Genomic DNA, 20,669 nt, shown 5'->3' with positions numbered 1-20,669 from the left:
CTGGTGACCATCGAGGCTTCAGATACTGTAACTAGTGTCTTGAAAGCCAGTTCATAATGCTGCTTCCTTCACCTCAAAACTTCTAGTGCCACATAAGTCAGACTTATGCTGATATTGGAATTTGTAAGAAAATTTGGAAAATAAATCTAGAAGTAGCTAGTTGTATAATAAAGGATTCAAAATCTTTACTTTTGTTTCACACAGTGTTTTCTAAACGTATAGCAATTTCTATTTTGGTACTAAGGCTGTGGTAGATCATTTCATTCATAGCAGCTGTGTTCAAGATCAGTCAAGTCTACGTATTTTGTTATAGAAAATGACTGTCCGTCCCTTATAGATCAGCCTTTCTCATTTCATGTTTAATACAATCTCCAGTAGGCTGCAGTACTACTACTTATCTAGTTCAGGAAGTTAAGGCTCAAAGAAAGGTAACAGCTGTAAATGTCTTTCTATACTGTCTGAATAAAAGATATCTTTGCTGTTGTTTTTTTGAGTACATTTGTCTTTAAAGGGGCTTGTATTAACCTGTTAATTAGAAGTCATGACCTGTCCTTTTCTTGTCCATAATCAAAAGTAGAAGACTAATAATTAATGCCATTTCTGTTACGGTGTTTTTCAGTCCTAGTTATGTTGCTGGCACATGGCCTGGATGGACTGGTGTTTGCTGCTTTTGTGTATCTGCTTAGGCCAAAAGGTTCTTTGGAGACTGTTTCACTGTGCATTTAATTTTTACGGAGTTCCAGTTGTTTGAAATAAAAGAAATAGTTTTGTGGTTTTCTTGGTTTGTTTGTGTGTTGTTGTTTGTTTGTTTGTTTTTAAACAGAGTATGAAGTTGCTTGTGTACCCATACAGGTGTTGTAAAATCCCTGAAGTAACAAGCTTGACTTTTTAAGTGGTAGGTTCTTTGGGTCACTTGTGTTATCTGGCTGTTGGTTAGCTGGTGAACTAGTTGGAAATGGGTGTTGTCATTTATGAATGATTACACTTGATTGTACAGGTGCATTTAGCTTTTCTCAGAGTAGAATAATCTACAACAGATTTTAACACTTTTAAAATTGGTTGATAAAATTGGTCTTAAAGCTAGTAATTCATGTCTTTCTGATTGTCAGCCAATTCAGAGGCTCGCTCTGTAGGTAAGGCTGCGTACAATAAACTATATAGATATATTTTGTAACTTGGAAAATGTCTGGCTCTTACTTATTTGAGCTGAAACTTTGATGTTAGATGTTCTTAAACTGTTAACAGTATGTTTTAATAAATGCTGCATTTGCTTTATCTTTATTATAAATTGATTACAGCTTTCTCAGTTTTCAGATCCATGAATCTCTTTCCAGTGATGGCTGGTGTACTTTGGCTTGTCTTTTTACAGGACCTAGTCATTAGTGCTGTCTTTATAATGTCTGCTCTTACATGATGTTCCAGATGCAAAGAATCCAAAGATAATTTTTGATGACTGAGCCCTTACTGAAAATGATGGATAACACTGCTGCTTTTCTGGCAATTGGCTGTGACTAGGTGAATGCCACAGTTTAGGGACATTAAAACTTTAACTGTTCAAGTGCCCACACAGCGCTCTACCCTATAGCAGGTGTCCCACTGGTCTTCATCGTGGTGAATGGTTTGCTTGTTGGTAAGTTTGCTCTCTCCTGGGAGGTGAGGAGCTGCATTCATTTTTTTGGCATAAATCCAATGTAATTTTTGTGTATGCTTTGCCAGTTTGTGGTTTTGTTCATGTATACCATAGTGTAAATTCGTAAGTCAGTTTTCTCATTCCTATTTGGATAGGGAATCTTAACTGTATGTGCAGAAGGCAAAGGAAGCAGGTGGTCATCAAGAGGAAGGAGCATTTTAACATTATCTTCCTAAATAGCGATGAAAAGATCCACAGAGTGGCTGTTCTTACAGATAAACGCAAGTGTTAGTGAAAGATGATAAAGCAAAAAAAAGTAAGGAAGACACCAGACTTCTAAGATGGTATTTTTTTCTGTATCATTTGAAAAACTTAAATTTCCTTCATGGTAGGGTTAATTGTAATATTCCTCCAGAGCCCCCACACATGCATGAGCTATACATTTAAGTCTTCATATTCGTCCCCAGCAGTAAACTGGAAAATACTAGAGTTCAAGGTCTCTTTCCCAGACTTGTTTTCCTTAAGGCTGTGTTTGGCTGGAGACCCTTAGTACAAGCAGTCTGCCAGCAGTAACTCCAACTCCTGCCTTCCTGATCTCCTCTCTCTCTGCATCTCCTAATACGTACACTAGAGGAAGATGAGAATGATATCCTCAGGAGCCCTGCCTTCCAGATAAGCAGCACACACTGCGTGGGCGTTGTAGTGACCACAAAGTATTATATAGACAGGAAACAGCGGTTCACGTGGGTGTGGCTAGCTGAATGTCTCTAAGCCGAGCTCTGTCTCCGAGCTCTTATTTACCTATTTGCAGATGTTCACATGTGCAAAGGAGGCTCAGAAATGCTCTAAACAGAGGACTCTCTTCTTTCTTTAACTGGCTGAGCACTGCTATAAATAATCCATTAACTGGTCTGTATTAGTGGGTCTAGGAAAACAAGAAGAATAACTTCTTGTCTGAAAATTTCAGTCTGAGATTTTCCACAAGTAATTTTCATCCATTTGCAGAAACGCTTTTGATCTTGTACCTTGTGGAAGATAGAAATGTCAGTTAGTTCCTTTAGCTTTATTTTTCTCTCTTTCTAAATGAAAACCTCATCTGGGAAGAGGAGATGATGGTCCTGGTATTGCCAAAAGTTCTTTTATGTCATTGGCTGCATTGTGTGATTGACAGGTTATTGGCAATGAAAAACCAACAGTTAAGACTAACGATCATATCTGACTCACACGTTTTCCATACTGAAAATTACCTTTGGCAGCAATTTTCTTATGCAAAATATAGAATATCCTTTTAGATTTAAAAAAAACGGCAGAGGCTAAATATGCATGCTTGAAAATCATTATCTGGCATGTTATTTTTTTAGAAATTTTTTCACCTGTAATTTAACAGATTATTTGGTAAACTGCATTTAAAAAAACCTCCCCAAATATAATAATATCTGTAGGTTGCATGCATTTTAAATTTTTTACTAAGTTGTGTCCAAGAATAGGCAAATTGCAGAACCAGTCTCTCGAAGTTCTAATGCTTATGGGGAAAGGAATATGTGAACACAAATGGAAAGTACTGAAGCCTACGCAACAACACTGGGTTTGTGAAGCACTCCCCCTGACCCCTCTTAATAGTTTCTTTCCATCTTCTCCATGAGTATAGTGCTGGCAGCACTCACAGAGAGAACTGCTTCATTTGGGATCCGAGTGAATATCAGAAGCTTTCCTCCTTCTTCTTCATGATTTTTGTTTTCTGTGTTTTAGTACATAACTAATGATTAAAGTTGATTCATCTTCAGTATGAGATGTACAGACTGAAAAAAGAAATTAGAATAATCCAGTATGGGGATGCACTAGTCTGTAATAAGTTTTAATGATTTCCTCTGATGGATTTTTGTCAGGTTCGCCCAATATTTTGACTTACATAGAATTCCTTGTTTGATTTTGTGCATATTCAGCAGATTTCTTATTGTTGTCTCTTTAAAATAAATAAATCTGAAAACAGAGAATACAACATCTCACAGGAAAGTTAATGGGAAGCACATTCCCATATCTGCAGGGAATCTTGTGGATATCCGTCTCTTCTGTGTACAAATTGGAGTCTAAGACAATCCTCTGAAACTCTCTCTTTTTCAAGCATAATGGCACCTTTTTGTATTGGTCCCAATTGTTATTTTCTTTTTCTTCCAGATAAGTAACTGCTCAAGTTTCACAACACCATCTCTGAAAAATTTCTGCCTCATGATTCCTCATTGTCAGCATTTGTCAGCAAATTCTGTAGCCATTCTTGTTCCATGTAGAACATGGACCAGAATTGTAGTTTCTTGGTTAACATTTATGACATTTTGAATGGAAAGGTTACCTCATCCTCCTCATGCAGACTGCTTTTGAAAGCACCATCCTTCAGGAGTTAAGCATTAAACATCATAAATTCCTTCTCCTTTAAGACTGAAAAAGAACTGAGTGAGTTTTACTGGGGTCTTTATGTTAGTAGACACAGAACACAGAAATAATCTTTTACCCAACATTAATGATTCCTGGTAATAGACAAGAAACTTCATTCAGTTACTTTCAAACTAGATGTAGAGTTCCTACTCAGGCAGGTTAATCACAGAGAAAGGTTAATTGGTGGTTGTAGATTTGTTGTGCTGTGTTAAACGTTTCCAAATGCTTATTTTAGCTGTTCTCTACCACTGTGCTTTCTGTGTGACTGTTTTCTCTTCAAACTGCTTTGTAGAGTCTTTGAGTCCTTACAACTTGATAACAGTTCATTTCCAAATGTAAAACAATTGATGGACAATTTGGTGGTAGCTGTGGCTTGTTACGGAGGTTTTCCTTGTGTACGTGGTGTCTGTTTTTGCCTTTGTGCTGTATAGCCAGGAAAATACGTGTCAGTAAAATGGTATGTTTAGTTAGTGGCTCCTCCCAAAACAACTGTGAAGGTAGATTTTTCCTGCCGATTATCCACTCTGCTGACTGGGAAAAGTTAATTCTTAGAGAGGAGCCAGTGTTTTCATGGGTGTTTGTTTAGGGATAAATTTGAAAAAAAGCTTATGCATTGAAGTAAGCAAGCTTGAACGTACATTGACGCATTGAAGAGGGGATGAATCTGTGCTGGTGGGTTGTATAAAAGTATTTCCTTATTCTAAATTTGCTTAAATTAGCTATATGCCATCCGGCTCACTCTCTAGACTGTCTTCCTTAAAAATGAATATTCTTTAAAAAAAAAAAAAAAAGGTAACCCCCCCAACCTCTTCCTTATTTTATGTCAAGTTTTAGTGCTAAGACTCTTTCAAATATAAACTTAATAGGAGCAAAATCCAAGGACTTTAAAGGACTTTATAAATGTAATTTTATTGCATTTATCTCTACAGCTGAAATTAATTATTCAGTGTGTTCATTAAAAATAAGCTTTGGTAAGTGACATTTTAAACAGGCATTCAGAAGTGATTGCAAGAAAGATGGTGATAAAGAACAGTGTCTAAAAGGAAGCGTAAAATTCTTGAACATTTTAAACTAGCCTGTAAAAACTTCAAATGTAGCTGTTTGGACAATTTGGGAAATGTAACGAGAACACGTATTGCTGCTAGACTGGGGGACTGCCAACGTTGCCACGGATCGGTATTTTATCAAGTATTTGGTGTGGTTTTTTAAAACATGCAGTGCTGGCATTGAGAAAATAGAAGTTGTCTTTTTTTTTTTTTAAATAAGAAATGTGTGGGTGTTTTTCCTCTTGATAATGAAGAAAATTTTGAAAAGGTGACTATGAAAGCATCATAAACCCTTATGCTCTAGATAGCAATTAAAAAAAGCCAACAGAAACCCCCCATTTATTGCTTAATACAATTCGAACTTCACATACACATGAAAAGCTATAGTACACTCTGTACTTGTCTATGATTAGACAAACATCTTCCAGAGCTTCTCAAGGTTTGCAATCCAACAAATCATTGGCAGTCCATGAGGAATCCCATTTGTTCCTAGCAACAGATGCAATTACTGTAAGAGGGAGGCAGAGCATTAGGCCCTGGGGCTTTTTGTATCCAAAAAACCTGTGGTCAACCATTTTATCTGTGCCAAAGTTGAGATCCATTTATTGTTAGCTCTTATGACAGTTTCTTATCTTCTCTTTAGGTCTTAATGATGGATATTGTAGTGCTTAAAATTTTATATGGACACATGAATATTCAAGCAAGCAGGCACTGTATTGCAGCTGAAATAAACAGAGTTGCTGTCATCAGATTTGTTTAATTTGTGTTTCAACAATTAGCCAAGGAATACAGTTAGGAAAAATAAATGACCATCAGTCATGTTTGAGATGTTGGACCAGTAAAAACAATAGCGGAAGCAAAGAGAAAGGAGGCGGCCTTCTCTGTCACTAAACCACAAATTTTCTTCTAAGTTCTCTCCTTAAGTTTACCATGAGCACAGTGGAAACAGTCTCAAATATCAAAACCATGCCTTAGAATATTGAGTAATGGTGTGGGACTAATGTTAATAATCTCTGAAACCAAATTAAATGATAAGCTGCATGCTGGAGACAATTCTTTACTTCATATTTACTTTTGTATTATGGTGTAGACTTAGTGTGTTTTTCTATGCAACACTTCTCTAGTTATTTCCTTCTACATTGTCATCATAAGTGATAGAGAAGGCTTTCTGGTTTCTCACACACTAAATGCTTTTCTGTTGTTTGTTTTAGATTTTTTTTTTGTATGTGAAATGCACACAAGAAGTAGTTTAGTCTTGTCATTATTTAAAGTTACAGTCTGTCCCTGTTCTGCTCTCATGCCCCTAGTACCACTCTCGTCTCCCTGCCCTCCACAAGCCCCCAGCCCTGGAAGACAATACATGCTTTTTAACTAAGCCCATCATCCAATTTTGCAATAAATACTTCTACATTTTTTTTCCTAGGAATTAGCCTACTGAAAATGGTGTATTACCATGTAAGCTGGCCGTAGTATCTCTGAAAACGATCACTCTCAGACTTTTCAAAACAAGAATTTGGTGGCTCTTTGGAGCTGTGATGTACAGACTTCCTCCTGTGTATCTTGAGATGATGAATTCTTTATCACTTTGCCAGGGGTCGTGGACTTTTATATAATTCCACTGAAGCCATCTGTCCTCTGAAAAAATTTGAGTACTTGAAATGGTACAGATGTAAAATTTGATGGATTATCAGCTTTAGCATTTGATACATAACCACGATGCTGGGAGAAAGAGCTAGGCTTAGAGGCAGTCTCTGTTTTTAAGTAGAGTATTTAAACCATAAGACTGTGTTAATGTATTATTTATAAGGTTTGCTCCTTTACATTCCATTTTCCTCTCTGATTTTTCTCTTGTAGTGTTGTCCCTCAGACCACAGTAATACTGAACAACGACCGGCAGAATTCAATTGTAGCCAAGATGGTTGGGCAGGAAGAGCCATTGAGCAGAACAGCGGATTCTCTGGAAAATATCCTTAGCAAGTTAGTAGCAGTTACGGGAATCCTCCCCCTTCGTGCCCTCCTTTGACAGATCAATATCAGTCTCTGCAGCAATTTGAAGTGCAAAATGAGGAATGTTCTAGGTAATAGTGGGGGAAAAACATTGAACCGGTACTTGAATATTTTATCAGGCTGACAGTTCTGCCTAGGGAAACCTCGTATCAGCGGTAAAGGTACAGAGCAATGCTTCACTCTTGATGGGGAGAGAACATCTTGGAGAATCTGGGATTAGTTCCATGTTAGTTGACAGCTGACAGTTGAAAGGAGGAGTGCCCATAGCTACATATTTTTTACATGGATGTGCGATCGCTTGGCAACATGCCAAGAGCCTGTATTTAACCAACTGAAGGAGGATTATGCAGCAGCCCAGGAAGGCTTGTTAGAATTTGTACTGTCTAAAGCAAATTTTAAATTAAGTGGAACTGAAGATGCTGGGTAGAAAACGTTCTTAAAGAATATGTTTTTATAAATCATTTAAATATTTTTTGTTTTGCGCATTGGGCCTAGACTTTTCCATTGATGCAAATTTAGAAAGTGCGCATCTAAAATTTTTTATTTCTGCTATTTTCTTCCATTTTATTTTGCTGGATAGCTCTGAGTTATAAACAGGAGTAGGCTTGTTTAAAGGAGTATGCTTTTATAATACATTTAATTTTGTCAATTAGTGTTTTTAATTCCCTTATAATGATGCTATTCCTGATTAAGGATTGTGTTTTCCCAAAGTTACGTACTTTTCTTTTCCATAGTGCTGTTCCTGGACGTAGGCAGAACACCATAGTGGTGAAAGTTCCAGGGCATGACGATAGTCACAATGAAGACGGAGAGAGTGGCTCTGAGGCCAGTGACTCAGTTTCCAACAGTGGACAATTAGGAAGCCAAAGTATTGGGAACAATGTCACGCTTATTACGCTGAACTCTGAAGGTATGCTGATCTAACTATAAGGTTACTTGAGCAAAGTAAATGTGGTGATGGAATGAACTAAGATTCAACTGGAAGCTTCAGAGATCATATCATGAGTCCAACCTTGAATTGTTAGGCAGTACAGCAAGCATCAGATAGGAGTGAATGAATCTGAATGAATCATTTGGTTGTTTGGTGTGTGTTTGGCTTTTTTTTCCCCCTATTTTTACTAGTTTTACAGGCAGAACAGCTAATGAAAATTACTTGTAAAATTTAAGTATGCCCCACTATAGCAGTGTAGCTTTATATTTTAAACCCTTTAAATTAAAACATGCAACCTGCAGGATTTCCCATCACCAAGTTGAAATACTGTTTCAGAACAATAAATGCCTTCTCTGGGAAGTAATACCTACTAGTCCAGCTCCTCCTGTAACTTATTATGCCAGTCCACTTGTGTAATTCTTGTGAATGTAAAATAGTTATCTTAGCAACTGTAAACGATTTTTATAAGGAAATTCATATTAAAACAGACTGTTAACAGTGTAATGTCAGATTTTTCTGAAAATTCTTTGTCTTGGACACAGAAATCTAAGAATTTTAGGTTAGTCTTATAAAGATATTCTATTTTATCTGGTTGGAAATATTGAAATGAATGTTAGTTGCTGTATTTTAATCACAAACAGGATTATATAAAGGACACTGAGTTTTAGGTGAAAATAACATGATAAATTATGTTTTATGATTAGTTTGAAAGTATCGGTGATTTTTTTATGCAGATGTAATTTGAATCCTAGACTTCAATTTAATAATTTTCCTAATTACTTTTTAAAACATATTTATTGAACATTTACTTGTGTTATTCTGGATGTGGTAGTTCGTATTTACATTCATGTACCAGGAAGAATAAGGTACTTCAGGAAATCGTTGCAGCAGAATGCACTTAGGAGGTGACCTTGGTACTTAAGAGGTAAATGTGTTGTCTTTTTGATCTCTAACACTGAAACAGAAGGACTCTAATTTAGGAGTGATTCAGTTTCTTCAGCATGATCTCCAGCCATTGGTAAAAGCATGTTGAGTGTGAACAGGTTAGGATACAATTAGGGGTAAGGAATAATTCAAGATAGCCTGAAACTGAGTATTTAAGAGTGCATTCAAAGATTTCAGAACTAACAGTTCAATGAGATGCTTTAAAACTTTGATGCTTAGAAAACTTTAGAAGTCAGTCTACTGAAAGTGTCACGCACCAAAGATTGTTTCTGAAAGTGTTGTTCTAAGGCATTTGAACCTAGGATTCTTTGACTTTCATGGATACTCATACAACATATGCATATTAGAAAGAGCTTTTAGGTTCTGTCCTGTATGTATGTTGTGACACAGAGTTGCTTCCAAAGGGTATTTCTTTTTGGGTCAATGGGGAATTAAAGGAGACTGAGGCTGTCTGAGGAGTTCCTCTCAAAAAAAATGATCGGATGGCAGATAGTGCTGATATTTCGATGTGAAAATACATATAAAACATACTCTTTGTGGAGTCTGTTAATATTTCATACAGCTCTGTCAGCTATGCCAGAAACAAAGTTTCTAACATCAGGAGGGTATTTGTTGTGTAATGCCCTTTTTGACTTGGTGGTTTGGCACAGATTTGCACAGACAAATGTGATGTTGGCCTTTTATGCCATTGTTGTATATGTAAATTTTGAAGAAACAGCTAATCCATTAATGTCTTCAGATCTGATTTTCTTCAGACATTTAGAACACTCATCCATTAAAAATCTCTCTGAGATTGATGAATGCTTTGAGAATCAGATTAGTAATCCCCCACACCTACCTCTTCTTGCCCTTGCGAAGAGGAGAGAGGACCGCTTGCACAGAAGGAATGCTAAGCAAACTAGCCTGCAGTGTGTCACAGAAATTAAATTATTAATAAAGGAAGTGATGAAGAATAATAGGTCTGTTGTGCAGACTCATTTTCTTCAGCAGTAAAAGGCAAAAGTTACAGCACCCATCAGGTTGCTTTCATCGTCTGTGAAAGAATTCTGAGTTGCTCAAAGGAATCTCAATTGATTGTAAAATATGCGGGGCCAAGAATGGTGTACTTCAGCCCTTATGGACTGAGACTAAACAACAGGTTTTCAGTATGACTCCCATCTGTCTTATTGTGTCCGGAAAGCAAAAATAAACTGTGTTTATAGTTGGGCTTTAGCTGACTTTGGATATGGCATTGACCTGTGGATATTTTCAGAATTTAGTTAGTAGATTTATATAAAGGCGTTGTTTGCTCTCTGCTGGCTGTTTTCAAAGAGCATTTAATCATGTATGGTAGTTTAAAAAAATTAGTGTTACTGCCTTTCTATTCCAGAAAAATAATTATACAGAAGCATGGAGCCCAGTTCCTGGTTCCAGTAATGGTCTAGAATAAGGGGGGGGGGTGTTGCCGACTGAACACTGTGACTTTATTTGATCTTCAGTTGTATATTACTCTTTTTGCATGTGCAGTAAGGCATGTTCTCTCTCTTCTTTGAGCAACAGTTACTTGATTCGTTCTTTTGCTTTTCAGAAAACTGAAAGTGTTCATCCATTTTACAGATGCAGTTAATAGTCTGCAAAGTGTTGATTTTAACATGTAGTATTTATGAACTGAAAACACCTAGAGATGCTGAATCTATAATTTTTGTGAAATTTTATGAACTTTTTCCAAATTTCACTTTGGAATAATTAATGTCCTTTCACGTGGGAATGATAGAAATATCAACACCTGATGTATTCATTGAACTGCAGTTCTAAAAGTGATGTTCATCAAGTAATCTTGCACAATTGACGATAAAACCCAGCAAGAATAGAATTGTTCAGTATTGAATTACCAGTGTAAAATCAAATTAAAACAGGCCAGAAGGCTTACTAGTAAGTGACTTAATATTTTTATTAATGTCATATTTTTGGCAGAGAAAATATCAAGTGTATCCTTATTGAGCCAACTAAGAAATAGTGTTTTTTCATTTAACTTGTAATTTTACCCCACAGATATTAATAACTGTCAAAAGCGATTAGTCTGTTGTTGTTTTGAATGCATATGTTAGTGTGTCTTTTCTACTCTAACTTTGTTGCAGCTCAAGTGGATCTTCTGGGGAAACTAGAGAAGAGCAGTTGGTATCGGTGTATAAACAGTAGTGTAAGTTTATAACCACATGCTTTAGATGTAAAATTACTTTCCTACAAATGGGAGGATAATTTAATACTAAGATCAAAGCTCAAAACTCTGTTTTACCAAACTTCCCTTATAAGAAGATACCTTCCTCCAGAAACACTGTTTGAATGCCACTGATCCTCCCGGAGTTTAAATGGGGAAGGGACATCAGCTTAAAACTGATTAACTTTGACTCTTTGGTTTCTGGAGATCTGGATTGGAGCCTTCATTTAAATCCTAAGTAAAAAAATGTTTATATTTTTTTTTTTACTGTACTGAAACAAGGTACTGAATGAAGAAGCCCAGGTGTGACCCACTACTGAACTCACATTTGAGTAGAAGTGAAAAAGCAGAAAGGTCTTAGAACAGCAAACATACAACCTACCAAATAAAACTGTGTCCAAGCTGCTCTATTCTGGTAATTTAAACTGCTCAAGCAATGCTATAATGTTAATTGTAAGCGCGGTCTCTAAGGTCTAATTGACTTAATCATCGCCCATCTCTTCTCTCTTTATTTTTCTGATTTAGGAAAAAATCTCCTCCTTGTATTTTTAACACAATACATTAATGATGTTTAAAAAGGTCCTCACTTTAACCAAGAGTCATTGTTTCAAACCAGAGATCTTTTTGTTGTATAATTAGCTTAGTTATAATCTCAGCTAAGAAGTTCTGATTTGGAAGAGCTTTTGGAGAGCTCCTCTGACAGTTGTGAAACTGTCCTTACCCACAGTGCGCTTAACTAAATAAATCTCCAGTCTGGTTAACCTTTCTTTTCTCCTTCTCCCTCCGTCTTTTGAAACATCAAAGCTCTGTAGGTAACTCCTGCATTGTGGTAGAAATGCAGCTAAGCAGTTTACATCAGGAGGTACTGCTTTGTGTTTTCATATAAACGTTTTCTTTCTGAAGTGTGGCTTTTAGAAGTTTGAAGTACCCAGCTGTTCCCATGCTTTTTAGAAGTCTTTTGTGTAGTAGTTATTCTCTGAATACATGAACATGTCTGTTTTAGCAGAAATGTTTTCTGGAGGAAAGAAAACACCAAACATGAGTTATAGCATGACCAGTCAAACTTATAAACAAACCATTTTACTGTGTGAGTATCTAAGAATTTGGGTAGAGGCTGGTTTTCTGAAAAGTAATGTTTTTGGCTGTGTTCTCCTGAGGCACTGTATGCTTTTTCTTTAACCTGGAGGAAACCTGTATTTAAAAACATAGGGAACTTTTCTTGTTCGTTGTCCTCTTCTCCCCTCATCCCCGCCAGCATGGATTACACATCTTTCTCGTTTAATGGATAAGAAACACACATTTATCACTAAGAAGTGTTTAAAGTAAACGTCAACAATTGATAGATGTGTTTTTGCTCTTTTAAAAGTCCACTTAATTTTGACGTGAATGTTTTTTTACTGTAGTTTTGGAGAACAGCATACACTCAGTTTGAACAAAGTTGTGCTTTTTTTTATCTTGAACTTTTTAATTAGGCTTAAAAATGATGAGTTGATTAATGAAGAACATCATCATTTGGGCCTTGTGTCTATGTACGTTATTTTTGTAATAAACAGTTGTAGATCTTCAGAAACTGTTACAAAAAACTTGTTTGTCCATTTGCGTTTGTGAGGATTTAGTTGCTATATGTGTTAAGTGGTTTATAATGCAGTGACTCTTATCCATCTGTTCAGCTGTGATGGGAATGGAGTTGATATTTCTCTCAGGTATATTGAAGCTGTGCAGAATTATGTGACGTAAATGTCATGGGCACCTTCCAACTTTGTAGAGTTCACTGTATTATGCAAAGCAAAGATAGCACAGGAAGAGATGTCATTAATTTCACTGATGTGGTTTTGGAGTGGGAGAGCCATTAAGTTTTATATACTAAACATGCTGAAATATTTTTTTTTCTTAATAGTTGCGTGGGAGTTTGTGTGCTAAATGAAGTGATGGCACTGTTCTATTTTCCTCTTCAGTTTTCAGATACTGTACTTCTCGCACTTTCAGGGTGGTAATAGAAGGAAAAGTTTAGACTGTTTAGTTATTTTTGTTTAGACTGTTAAGTTATTTTGAGGAGACTATTTTTCTGTGCTTTCCAGAGTTCTTGTACGTTTATAAAGGTCTGTAGACTCTGAATTGGATTTCACCAACCTAAAATGCTACAGCTGATATATACTGTCCTTCTTGCACAGAACTTAATTTGCGAATCGATTCTTTAGGCCTTCGTATCTCTGAAGATATCGGTACTAGTTGATTATGTGGTAAGTAAGGCCTCGTGTATAGTCTCTGTTCACGACAGCTTTCATCCTAACACTGTTGCGTTCTTTTGGATTTTGCCTTCCCCTGCAAAAAATAATACCGTGAAGAACATTAGATCCACACTAGTTTTAAATTACAGAAGTTTTAAACCTATGTTATTAAGTACCTATATTGTTTTCTGACTTTAACGAATTCTCTCGTACTGGTATGTGGCTGTAATCCTGTCAAGGGTTGGTTTTCAATTGACTAAGCTATAACCTGGCAGCCGTTCATGCTCACCACAAATCCGTTAGAAAATATTCTGACATTCTCAAATATATTTGTCTAAACTTTTTAACTGAAGAGTTTTAGCATTAGACGAAGAAAAGCAAGTTGCAGTAACTATGAACAAATAAGTTTTGGTAAGAATGGTGAGTAGATTTTCAAATGATCAGTGCTTAAAAGGAACCTTTTATGTTCTTAATAGATAACATCTGAGGTGAAAATAACGCTCTTTCGTCCAGGCTCCAGTTACCTCCCATCTTATTTACTGTAAGGCCTCCTCTCTGGCCTTACATTCAGAAAGCTGTTACAAATATGATTTGCCAAACTTGTCATTTTAAGCCCATCATCTTCTTGCATGCCTTTCCCTACTCCATGGCACCCTTGTTATGAAGGAAGACCTTGTCCTTTGCCATCTCCCAGTCACTGTTGAGAGTTCCTCAGCCGTAGATGACAGGTTTCCTTGCTTGTAAAGTTTTCACAGAGACTTTTATGCTTTCTTCTACTTCCTTGGGAGGAAATCCTCATAACTATATATATACATCACTGTCCATGATACTTGCTTTTGTCTTTTCTCATGGTGTTTACTTAAAACTTACCAAAGTTAAGATACCTTTTTTTCCCTAAGATACTTTCTTTAAGATACTCTTTCTTTTGGTGATGCCTACCATCTCAATGTGTGTTGTCACCTGCCTGCCTCTCTGTAATCCACCTATTGTCTCCTGCCTTATTCTTGGATTGTAAAATAGCTGGGTAAGGATGTTATATTTGTTCTGTACTTACATAGTACCTTCCGCAACACTTGATTCTGATTTAAGAGTTTTACACTCTTGGATTTATAGGAAACAGTCAAAAAGTGTGGCTTGTTGCTTACTTGTGATTTCTCATTTGTTGGGTAAACTGCTTGGAATTCATGTATAAAAGATCACACTTAATTCATAAAGAACTCTTTCTGATAAGCCTTGAGCTTGCACTGAATAACAGTTTCAGAATTTTACATTGTTAAGTACTGTTTTACCAAGAAACGTGTGCAAAGAGCAGAAAGCAAAGAATAGAGAATATCCAAATATATTTACTAATTTTTTTGATAAATTAGTTTTTGCTGTGGTCAGGCAGTTTTGTGTTTCCTCTGAAGGTGTTGAATTTTATTTTGAAAAACTTTACAAGAACTTGCTCTTCAAAATTTCACACTAGAATATTGGTAAAAACAGAATTTGCTTTTTTTTAATGCAGCTTATGTATAGAAAAAATAGTAACTTAAGCGGCTGCTTCAATTTAGCTCAACAAAGCTCAGATGTTGAATACTTACTGTTCAACTAAAGAATAAGCTATCTAAAGGCACTGTGATTATACTTGCACACCTCTAGGAGATACGATGAGAGCGTTATTTTGCTTAATACTAGATATTACTTTCAAGATATGAGGGGCTTCAAGATGTAAGGAATATTATAATAATACTGTTCTTACACATATTCAGTATATGGTAACATTTAAAATATTTAATCTGTGACTTACTGTACAAACAAGAGGAGCATTTGTTCCTAAAACATTAATGCACGTCATGTTATCCTTTTAAATCTTTCACAATAGAGTTACTGTCCTATCTTTAATATGGAAGGAAAAAAAAAAAGGCAGGACCTCTCATCTTTGTGGTATAAGAATGTCCCGTTCAGCATTTCTATGCTGCTTTAAAAGCAGATATTTTAAAAAATGTCTATGCTAAAGCCAAGACTTTGAAATTACTGAGAAAGAAACAGATTGTCCTTAGTATCTCCCAAGTACGTGAAATGCTCTTGAACAGCGCTCCATGAAAGCTGTTTTTAAGTGATATAAATAAATGACAAAATCCATTGATTTAGAATTTGGTTCAGTGAACTTTACACTTGATATCCTGACGTATGATGTTTGGCACCATATGATAGTTTCCTATCACATCTGCTTTCTCTGCGTTCCTTTTACTGCATTTTAAGACTATAAAAAAAAATATAGAATTAGAAATGTAAACATGTATTTTTTGAGAAGATAAGGGAAAATCGGTCTACATAGTGTGTTAATTAAAGGATGAATAATATTTTTTCCAAATGAAACTGTTTAGTCACATATTGTCTCTTCAGCTTTGCATCTGAAACAGTCATTTTACAATACTAGTATTAAATAGTGCTCAACTTGCTTTCCAAATGTGAATCCAAGCAGCTATTTCTACGTGGCCCAGACTTATCTGTCCACAGGATTTTCCAGTTCACTGTAAGATCAAATCTCGCATGTTATATGATCATTTGCAGCACTTTGCTTTTCCTGCCAAGCTCCTTATGACCAGATACAGACAGCGAGAATGAACTTCTAAATAGCAAACTTTTTGTATCTTAAAACAATACATGTAGCTGATGTGAAGACACTGATGAGACTTCAAGAGCTTCAGTGACTTATTAAAGCCAAAGAAAACTATAGAAATTGAATTGCTTTGAGTTTTGTGTTGGTTTGTTTGGTTTTTTTTTTTAAATTATTGGGAGCAAACAAATGAACAATGGTTTCTTCCAGGTATCTGTCACAGTGATGTTTGGAATTAACAGTCTGGTCCACTGTGTAAAGTTAAATATAACAAAAAGGCAATAAACAAGAAAGTGGGGAAAATCTAAATTAGAAATCTCATTTTTCTGTCATGAAACACATTTTCTAAGGGTTTAAAAAGTCATCTAAGTCCACAGATTTTAATTTTCTCAATTTTATCTGGAATTTTTTTAGCTGATTGTTTTAAATTACGGATGATCACATTGTCCTCATTTTCTACTTCTGTTGAATAAATTCCATGGCCTTCCATGAGTCATAAAGTAAGTGAATCTCCTCTTTCTCTCATGGATTTAACTATATACTAAAACTGAGGCCTTATTTTTAACAAACAAGTAATCTCACTGATGTTATGCTGAGACTTCTATGCACACCCTAGTACTTGCTGAGACAAGTATGCTTTGGTACTGCATGCTCATATATGTTCTTTCATGCTGTGTTGTCTGTCAGACAACTGAAGAAACCATGAGTGCAGGATGTATTTTCAGAATATCTCGCGTGGTGTACCGGTCCTCTAACCTCAGGGGCTTAGAAGTTAACTGGAACTGCGTATCTGTTAGCCAAATCCTTTGTGCCGTACAGAAGATTATACTTGGAGCATGAGATTCTTCTGGCTATCTTTCTTTTATATTTACATGGAAATTAAACCTTTTTTCCCCATGAGAAGAGTCAAGCGAAAAACTCCAGTTCTGTGTCAAGGGTTTCTGATGTTTGTGGACGTGTGCGTGTGTTGTATGCTTCCTTTTGCCAGAACTCCCAGTGTCTTAACTGCTTTTTGTGGTGGGAGGAGGTTTTGGTGAGTATAGCTTTAAAGCTAGTTCTTTAACCTTTCTTTTAGCACAAGCTTTAAATCACATTGCTAGATTTGTAGGTTAACTTACAGCCTGATTGTCGCTCTGTTCCTTATATGTAATGATTGTTAGTTAATAAAGTCAGTGCTCTGTAGTCTCTGTCAGTTAATCACCACCCCTGTGAACTCTTGCAGGGGCAAAGGACTCGGGCTAATTGACAGATATTTATTTAAAAAGATGATGTTGAATCTTCTACACATCAGTCAAAATAGTATGTAATTTCTCTAGAAATGGGGGTTTATTTTTGTAGGTTAGGATTTTTTTTTTAAGGTTAATTCCTCTTTCTGCCTTTGTATTGCAGCTACCAGTTGTTTTTCTCTGCTGCAAAAGCCAGATTTGCACCCGGCCTTGTTAGTAAAATAAACCCAACTACTCGGAATCATGGAACATGTTAATTCAAGTGTTTATGTGGGCAGGTGTTTCCTTTTGTTTTTCCTTGTTTTAAAGGAGTGATTGACAGCACCTCGCGAGAGGGCAGAGCCTAGCTTTGCTTCTAGTCTTACTGCTGATGCTCACATGTCAAACTGGGGGAGTGTGTCCCAATGGAAAGACGTGAGTAACAGTTAAGTCTCTCTCATCTCCCCGGGTGGGAAAACACGTACACACATCGAGAGCGAGTCTGAAAGCCGCGGTGACTCTTGTCTGGTTTTTGTTCTCTTGACATAGGTTTTCTTGATACTAACCTTAAAGCTCGCTCAGCCTGTTTCCATAGAAATGCTTGTTTGCGCAGCGGCCCCAGCCACCTCTCGTCTTCTTGCACGTCCTTGCCGAAACAGAGGAATGGTCAGCTGTGTTGTGAGATAAAAGAAATGGACTTAATACAGTAAAAAAGATTTGAAAACAGCATTGAAAAGCAAACTAGTTCTGGATTCAGCAGAATGGAGATAAAGGGAAATTTTCTGATCTCTAAAAAAACATTGAAGAGGAGCTAGAAATTTGTCTGTCTGTCATTGAAATGAGCTTCTGAGTACAGAGAGGAAATCAGATAAAAATGTCAGGACTTTAACACTGGAAGTAGAAATGATCAAGAGCCACTTCTCTGATGATATAATATTTGGTGTAAAGAAACTCAAGGAAGTACCTTTCCACGTAGCATTCAAAATGCAGCAAGGCCATTAGGAAAATTAAGGAAAGGAAAATACTTCAGGGCAAAACAAAAAAGGTGCGTGATTAACTGAGTTACAGATGAGTGTGTGCATTTATGCTTCATTATTTTTAAGAAAAGAGTGTTCTTTGACTGTATTCTTCCTCCCCAACCCTTCACATGTTATTTGTGTTTTGGTAGCCTTTAAGGAATAGAAGAAACTGTGTGTGGTTGTACAGTGCCTAGTGGGGTCCTGACTCGGTATCTGGCTATTGCAATGTAGGTACTAAATAACTTGATTCATCTAGATTCTATCTAGATACTACATATAATACCTGATAATACGCGTAAAGAACCATTTCAGTAAGCATAAAAGGATGTTTGAGCGCTAGGAGCTTCAAATGATGCAGCTTTAGCCAATAGTGTTTATGTACTTCATTGTTCAGAGAGAACTTCCATCAAACTCTGCCTTTTTTTCCTCTTTCGTTATTCAGTCTGTCTTTTCCCATACCACACCACTTGTTCAGAGCAGTTCTGCCTCCCTCATAACTGGCACTATACTTCCTCTTTTCACCAGTTTTTTGTGTGCCAATCTCATCATATTTGCTCTATGCAAAGTGCCAGATGTGTTGGCAGGCCGGTAGGAATTATTTTTATCTACGATAAGGAACGGTTTAGCTTTTGTGCCCTCAAGTAGCTGCAGTAAGACAGTGTCATGTTTAACTTTAGTCAGGTAAGTTCCACTTAATGCAAAATGATTATAAAGCAAATTCCCTTTCTGTTGAAGCTTTTAAAGCAGGAGGAAAATGCAAGAGATGATTTAATGTGGGGCATGTGTTCATAGGTCAGAATAACAAGATAGTGTCTTTTTTCCAGGCTGTTAGCAATAAAAGAACAGTTGCACATGGTAAAAAACAGTATGTTCTAGACTCCGTGCCAGTAAAAAAAAAAAAAAAAGATTATTTTGCGAATTGGAAAAAATCTTTGGTTCATGTAGGTTGATAGCATTTGTTAAACAAGACTGCAGGTGAAAGGTGTTCCATAAGTAGTAATAACTGTAACAGCAATTCAGTGAACTGGTAAGGCAGTAAGGTTTTGATAGGATGTAGAATCCTTTACTCAGGCTTCCTAGAATTTCTTTGAAAAAACTTTCACATTAATCCAGAGATGTTTTTGCTTTGCCAGCTCTGCCCAAATTTTTATAAAACAGTCAATTTATCTTCAGGAACAGACTGTTGTTTTCCCTGATAATGTTAACCAGACTTGTGGTGAGGCCAGACACAGTGGCATTCAAAACAAGTCATAATTAATATGAACCACCTTATTTTTCAGATGGCACCTGGTACTGTGAGCAGAAAACAGCTAGTGTGCCCTGTTACGTAGTTCAGCATAAAAAGTAAGGTTCAAGTAAAATATACACTCGCAATTTTTTTATATATAAAAATATATTCAGAGCAGAGCATGAAGTTCTGATTTCAACAGAAAAAAGTTTGAGGGACTAGCTGCTGCGTACATCAGCAATAAATATTTTTCCTTAGAAATTATTATAGTTGATAATCTGATGTTTATAATGATATATCAGTATTGCATAATCTAACGTTTGCTTCATCCTGTCATTATTCATTGCAGTAAACTTGCATCTGACATGTGGTATGACTCAACCCAAAGGTCATGTTGGAAAAGTATTTTTTAGTGTTTGAGTTGCTTTTATGTTATATTTTACTGCATACTTTTGGCTTGATGTCTAGTAAAAGGCAGGCTGCTTAACCTATGCCAGTACTTGGAAATAAAGATGCTGCTTGCTCAGGGGTCCTGTTCAATGTGAAAAGGATATGCTCATCTGTCTGAATTCCGTCACCCTACCTTGTGACTAGAAGGGTTATGGAAACCAGGAATTTGTGACTTTGTATATACCATGACATTCTAAAGACGTTTAATGAAAGATAAATCATGTAGTTGAATGACTTGTTCACATTTTTACCATTCTGAAGGGGTGTGAAACAACGATGAAATACTATAAAGCTCTAGCATGGAAGGGCTGAGTGACTCCTAAGTCAGGAAGCTTTGTTTTACTCCACAGAGTTGAGCAAACATAGAAATCAAATCCAAATGGTCTGTGTCAGTAAACATTGAAATAGCGCTGGAATGTTGTTCTATCCAGTTCTTATTAGCATTGTCAAGATTTGTACTGGAAATTTTGTTTTTATCTGGAGTGAGAGTCTCACCCTAGATCCTGTGTTGCATCCTCCACTTCAGCAGGGATTGGTCGTCCTTAGGAGCTCTGTTCTAGTTTCTGGTTAGTCTTGAATCCACTGACTTTTGGCATTGTCTGCAAAGATTAATTTCCAGTGAGGGCTTAGTATTCCTCTTAAAATGAATAGGTTTTTTTCCTGCCAACTGGGGGGCTGAGACAGAAATCAAACCCCTCTTTATATACAAAATGTGTGTGTTTATACACAAGAGAAGTTAGGTATAGTTCTTCTA

At 36.4% G+C, this 20,669-nt stretch overlaps 1 protein-coding gene across 2 annotated transcripts in view; it reads left to right on the top strand.

Moving 5' to 3' along the window:
* BANP (BTG3 associated nuclear protein) overlaps positions 1-20,669 on the top strand; it is a 141,773-nt gene that overhangs the window by 14,763 nt on the left and 106,341 nt on the right. For both annotated transcript variants that reach the window (XM_009277269.2, XM_009277268.2), the window contains exons 4-5: positions 6,961-7,083; positions 7,848-8,023. In XM_009277269.2, coding sequence (XP_009275544.1) covers positions 6,961-7,083; positions 7,848-8,023 — 299 coding nt within the window. The remainder of the gene's footprint in view (positions 1-6,960; positions 7,084-7,847; positions 8,024-20,669) is intronic.

Source organism: Aptenodytes forsteri, unplaced genomic scaffold (assembly GCF_000699145.1).
Source record: "Aptenodytes forsteri isolate BGI_AS27 unplaced genomic scaffold, ASM69914v1 Scaffold50, whole genome shotgun sequence".
Taxonomy (NCBI): Eukaryota; Metazoa; Chordata; class Aves; order Sphenisciformes; family Spheniscidae; genus Aptenodytes; species Aptenodytes forsteri.
Note: the sequence above shows the minus strand (reverse complement) of the source record. Positions and strands in the feature narration are given on the sequence as shown.